At 39.0% G+C, this 6,000-nt stretch overlaps 1 protein-coding gene across 7 annotated transcripts in view; it reads right to left on the bottom strand.

The window, feature by feature from the left end:
• Positions 1-870: 870 nt before the first annotated feature.
• Positions 871-6,000, bottom strand: part of LYST (lysosomal trafficking regulator) — a 139,693-nt gene continuing 134,563 nt past the window's right edge. For all 7 annotated transcript variants that reach the window (XM_078383132.1, XM_020787105.3, XM_078383135.1 and 4 more), the window contains 2 exons: positions 2,676-2,747; positions 871-1,405 (listed from right to left, as the gene is read on the bottom strand). In XM_078383132.1, coding sequence (XP_078239258.1) covers positions 1,267-1,405; positions 2,676-2,747 — 211 coding nt within the window. In that variant the 3' untranslated portion in view covers positions 871-1,266. The remainder of the gene's footprint in view (positions 1,406-2,675; positions 2,748-6,000) is intronic.

Raw genomic sequence — 6,000 nt, 5'->3', positions numbered from 1 at the left:
CACGTATTTACAAGATTGGTCATGAGAAAACAAACAAGATTCCAATTGAGTAAATTGAATTTATTAATTTGTGAATTAACCTGCAGGTTAATTAAATATTAAACTGGATTTATTAAGCTGTAGACTAACATCTACCTGGAGGGCAGGAGAGGGGAAGACTCTGCTGATAAAAACAGAAATGCTATTATGTTTAAATACACATATTTTAAAAACTAGTGGCAAGAGTTTGTATTTTTGTATAGGTTCATAAGCAGCATTCAGTTATACACGTAATATGGATTCTAGCAGGTTAAAAAATCTGCACTTAATTATAATTTTTCTGTTTCTAGTTATCAGCATGATTCCCTACCTTTTTTTGACAAAAAACTGGATTGCAACAAAAGTTTTGCAGTATGTTACAAATATCTGAATTGAAATGAATTGTCAAAAATATTAACCAAAGTGTCTTAATTCAAGTTTCCCCTTCATTCTCCAAGAGAAGCACAATTCTTCTACTGCTTCTTATCATTCTGGACCTCTAGAGCATAAACTGCAAGATATTCTGTATCTAAGACACTCAGTGTTCTCCCTCTTTGATTACGTGTACACAATACTTTATTTATTTTCAGAGATCACCTTTGTACTACTTTATATTGTCCCATCGGTTTTGCCCATTAAAACCATATAAAGAGGCAGGGATTAAAGAGCACAGAATATCACAGTTCATAGAATTATACTGCCAGTATTTAAGTGTTGGTGCAGAAACTCCTAGTTAATTTGCTTCTTCAAAGAGAAATTTTGAATTCTTGATTTTTAAAACACTGGATGTAATTGTATTTATCCAAGAGCAAAATGATGCTACAATCTACTAATAATTTGCACACAATGACCTTTTTTAAATAAACATTTGAAATATTTTAATTCTTTTTTTTTACATCACAGAGGAGAAAAAGTCACCACTAGTGCTTCAGGATTTAGAATACATATATCCACAAATAATCTGTAAAAATATTTTACATTATATATTGCAGCATTTAAACATTTGGGTTAGCGCAGCCATCTACTTTCAAGATACAAAAAAAAATGTAGAATAGAAATTTCGTAGAACCATGATATGGTTTGTACATTTGATACATGAGCGTATACAGCAGCCTTTCACTTGCTCACTCGTTTATCATAAAGATGTTCAATGTATTTCAAAATCCAGTTAAACCAGACAGGCTGTATGGTCGGCTCTGGACTAAAAGTGCTTCAACCACAGGCAAGGATAAGGAACACAAGGAGTCATCAGCCAGCTGCATAGCTGCTAAGGAATGAGTAGAACATGGGGAGCTTGAAGCGTTGTTGGTCTCTGCGGCACCAGGCAATCACAGTTCCTTCATTGTTTGCTGTGTACAAGTGATGGCCGTCACAGGAAAAGGTAAGGCTGTGAAGAATTTTAAAACAAAAATGAGTCTGGAACAGAGGACACTGAGCACTCCAAAGGCTTAGTGGTGCACTTTAAAAGGAGAGGGGCAAGAGAAGAAATGCAAGACGAATACAGTAATACTGAAATCATTTATATCTTGCCTTTCTTTAAAAAACATTTTCCTCACAATAGTTAATGTAGAAGTCTAGGAATGAAGACTATCAGGAATCCCTGCAGCACCAGCACCACTCCTACAAATGCATCATCCCAAAAAAACTGCCAAGCGTCAAGTCTGTTCCCAGTCTTGGTTTATTTTATTTCTGAATTTTGAGTGCTCTCCTCCACTTCTTTGTGCTGAAGTGCATACGCAGCCAGATTTAAAATAAACTATTACATTTACTTTATTTCTCCACTCTGTATACTGGCATAGCAGCAACTGACTCATCAATGCTCCCCATTATGTGCCCTCTCCGTTTCAAGCATTAACATGGAATACAATGAGTTGAAAGCAGCATTCCCTACAAAAAAAGCATGAGAATCAATCTCACTGCGAAGTATGAGGTCCCTTTTCTGATCTACAGTGGTACCTCGCAAGACGACAACCCTGCTAAATGACGAAGCCGCATAATGATGCCTTTTTGTGATCGCTATAGCGATTCGCAAAACAGTTATTCCAATGGGGGATTTTGCTGGACATGGATTAGGTCCGTGCTTCGCGAACCGTTTGTTCACAAGATGACAAATTTTTCAGCTTCGCAAAATGGCTGCCCTGTGTTTTCTGGACCTATGCTTCGCAGGGCAGTCATTTTTACAGCTGATCAGCGCTCGCAAAATGGCTTCCCTATGGGCCATCTTCGCTGGACGAGGAGGTATTTTCCCCATTGGAACGCATTAAACCGGGTTTCAATGCATTCCAATGGGGAAAGGGTTTTCGCATGACGATGATTTCGCTAAACAGCGATTTCAATGGAATGGATTATCATCGTCATGTGGGGCACCACTGTATTCTATCCCGTGATTTTAAGAGGGATGCCACTGTTTTCCATATAGCAAGCAAATGATCTGCAGTTTTGCATATTTTAATAACAAATACATTGTTTAATCTTATATAGAAAATAAGTACTAAGAGTAAAATAAATTTATAATTAAGAATTATAAAGTCCAAGACATAGCCCTCAAACATTAAACTTAAGCAAAGCAGATTTTAAAATTTCAGTTAATGCTTAAAATCATTAAAAAGACTCAACACTAAATTCCTTTGTGTGATAAAATGGAAGATTTTTTTTACCTTACAATGGGTTTATTTGATTTGGGAAATGTAATCTCCCGTACAGGTTTCAAATCCCATGTGCTCCACAGCCTAAGAAAAAGAAAAGATAGAATTATTGCTGCCATGTACTCCTGCCAACCTAACAGTTCGAAAGCATGTAAAAATGCGAGGAGATAAACAGGTACCACCACGGTGGGAAGGTAAGTGTTCTGTGTCTAGTCACGCTGGCCACGTGACCATGGAAACTGTCTGCGGACAAACGCTGGCTCTACGGCTTGGAAATGGGGATAAGCACCGCGTCCTAGAGTTGGACATGACTGGACAAAATGTCAAGGGAAACCTTTACCTTTATCTTATAGCTTATTTACAGAAGAAGTTTTAGGGAAGCTGAGGTGATACTGCAATACCACCACTAACTATAGTGTACATATTCATTCTGTTTTTATATCCTCTTGTGCTCTCTAGTGCTGAACGTGCGATGTAGGATTCTGTATTGTTCCAAGAAGGTGTCCTGGAAAAGCCAAATCTAGCCTTCCAAAGTATAGCCCTGCTTCCCTGATACATGCATACATTTTAATGTGACTATCTGAAGTTAGGAAGACGGGACCATCTTGTTTCCAAATTTGGCCACCAGATGCTTCTGGGAAGTCTTTGGTGCTAGTTCTTTTCTCCTCACTGAGCAGTATTTACACACTCTGAACCCTATTTTAAAGAATCTAAATCAATGATCATCATGTTCTTGTGTTGGTACAATATTTAATTCCACATGTGAATTATGCATATTATGAAGTAATTTTTACTGCCCTCAATACTGCTAATCACTTCTGTTGGATGATCTCAAACTGTGTTATATCAGAGAGAGTACTATTTCTTCTTCTCTCCATACCGTGAATAATTTTATAACTCCTACTATGTCCTTCCCATTCAAACTCACTTTCATCTACATGAACACTAAAGCCTTTCTCCCTGTGTAGGGTATTCCAGCATCGTTGTGGCCACATTCTTGTAAATCTGTTTGTCTCCCTCAAATATGCTTTTTCTACTTCACAGATATACAAGAATGAAGTTTTGGAATAATTTCAAAATTAATTTTCTAAAATGCCTCATTGGACAGGTGCATATTCACACTAAAAATGGGTCTCCTGTTTCCTTCTGCAACTTTTCTCTCACTGAAAGATTGTTTTCATCTGTTGCAGGTTGGTTCCCCTAAGCAAAAACTTTCCTCTTCTCTATCGTATGTAATACGATATTTATGTAATAAAGCAAAGTGGGTGAAATGCAATGCGCAGAACATCACCAACTTCTCATGGGTTGCTCTCCAATGGGAAAAAGTATTGTTCCACTGTGAAAAATTATACCCTTGAAGCTTTCAGAGCATGTTTTGCTATTTTTACATAATTTACCCCAGAATCACTTTAGGCAAAAAAGAAGAGCCCTTTAAAAAACAAAACCAATCACTTCCAGTCTTGAAAAAGGACACTTTTAGGACTAAAACAAGCTAGAAAGAGCAAGATTTCATTATAATGGCAAATTGAGCTGTCCCTTGCAAATTCTGGGGGCACAATCTGCCATTCTGGCAGGCATTTTTTTCTTCCAGGTTGTTGGAAAGGCCAGGGTCAGAGCAAATCCAGGAGATAAAAATAGCCCCCTGCCCCTAAACACTGTTGTTGTTGTTTAGTATTTTAGTCATGTCCGACTCTTCGTGACCCCATGGACCGTCCTGTCCTCCACTGCCTCCCAGAGTCAGGTCAAATTCATGTTGGTAGCTTCGATGACACTGTCCAATCATCTCGTCCTCTGTCATCCCCTTCTTCCTTCACACTTTCCTAACATCAGGTTCTTTTCCAGGGAGTCTTCTCATGTGATGGCTGAAGTACTGGAGCCTCAGCTTCAGGATCTGTCCTTCCAGTGAGCACTCAGGGTTGATTTCCTTCAGAATGGATAGGTTTGTTCTCTTTGCAGTCCAGGGGACTCACAAGAGCCTCCTCTAGCACCACAGTTCAAAAACATCAATTCTTCGGTGGTCAGCCTTCTTTATGATCCAGCTCTCACTTCAATACATCACTACTGGAAAAACCATAGCCTTGACTATGCGGACCTTTGTCGGTAAGGTCATGTCTCTGCTTTTTAAGATGCTGTTGAGGTTTGTCATCGCTTTCCTCCCAAGAAGCAGGCATCTTTTAATTTTGTGGCTGCTGTCACCATCTGCAGTGATCATGGAGACCAAGAAAGTAAAATCTGTCACTGCCTCCATATCTTCCCCTTCTATTTGCCAGGAGGTGATGGGACCAGTGGCCATGATCTTAGTTTTTTTGATCTTGAGCTTCAGACCATTTTTTGCTATGAAAGTAAGATCTTTGTAGAAAGAGAGAAATAGCCTGTTCCCACTGCTTTCTTTACTTAAAAACAGACATCTGAAAACACAGTATGACACAGTTTCAAAAGAGGACATCCTGGCTTTTATATCAGCCAAAAACAGGGATCAGAGTTCTATTGCTCATGTATGCTGGCTTAAGTGAAAAAGTGTAAATCTTGGATGTGAATTGCCACTTCTTATCACTGTTGTATTTCTCATTGTGTGCCAGCCATGGAGCTTAGTGGGCAATGAAGAATATAAGCAAGTACTCCTTAAATAGCACCAAGTCATCTCTGTGATTTACATTATTGCCTTTAGGCTGGTATACAGAGGTGCCTCGCATTATGACTTTAATTCATTCCAGCGAAATCACTGTACCTGTAGAACGAAAATGTCGTAATACAAAATTAAAAGCCCATTGAAATGCATTGAAACGCCTTCAATGCGTTCCAATGGGCTGGAAACTCATAGTCCAGAGAAGATCCTCCATAGTGCAGCCATTTTCGGTGGCTATCTTGCGAGGAATCTGTCCCAGAAAACAGCGGCGAGCCATTTTATTTACCCGGCGGCCATTTTGAAACTGCCAATCAGCTGGAGGGAAATCGTCGTTTTGCGAAGAATTGGTTCCCGAAAGTGAAAAAAACCCATTCAGACCATCGTTTTGCGATCACAATTGCGATCGCAAAAAGATCGCCGTAATGCGGTTTCGTCGTAATGCGGGGCAATCATAAAGCGAGACACCACTGTACATGATCAACAGGATTCTGATCACAGTATCATAGGCCCAAGGTGGTCTGTTATAGCTAGGAATGTAAAGAATACCTGGAAAATTCCTCATGTTAGTCGATTTTCCAAATATTGCCATGTCATGACTTCATAAAGAGATCTCTCCCTGTACCCCTAAGATATTTCAGATTTTAAAAACCAGGCTTGATTCCCATGTTTATCTATTTATATATTTCCCCCATTTGTCTCCTAACTTAATCT

This window comes from Pogona vitticeps, chromosome 1 (genome assembly GCF_051106095.1).
Source record: "Pogona vitticeps strain Pit_001003342236 chromosome 1, PviZW2.1, whole genome shotgun sequence".
Classification (NCBI taxonomy): domain Eukaryota; kingdom Metazoa; phylum Chordata; class Lepidosauria; order Squamata; family Agamidae; genus Pogona; species Pogona vitticeps.
This window is presented reverse-complemented; position numbering and strand designations above follow the sequence as displayed.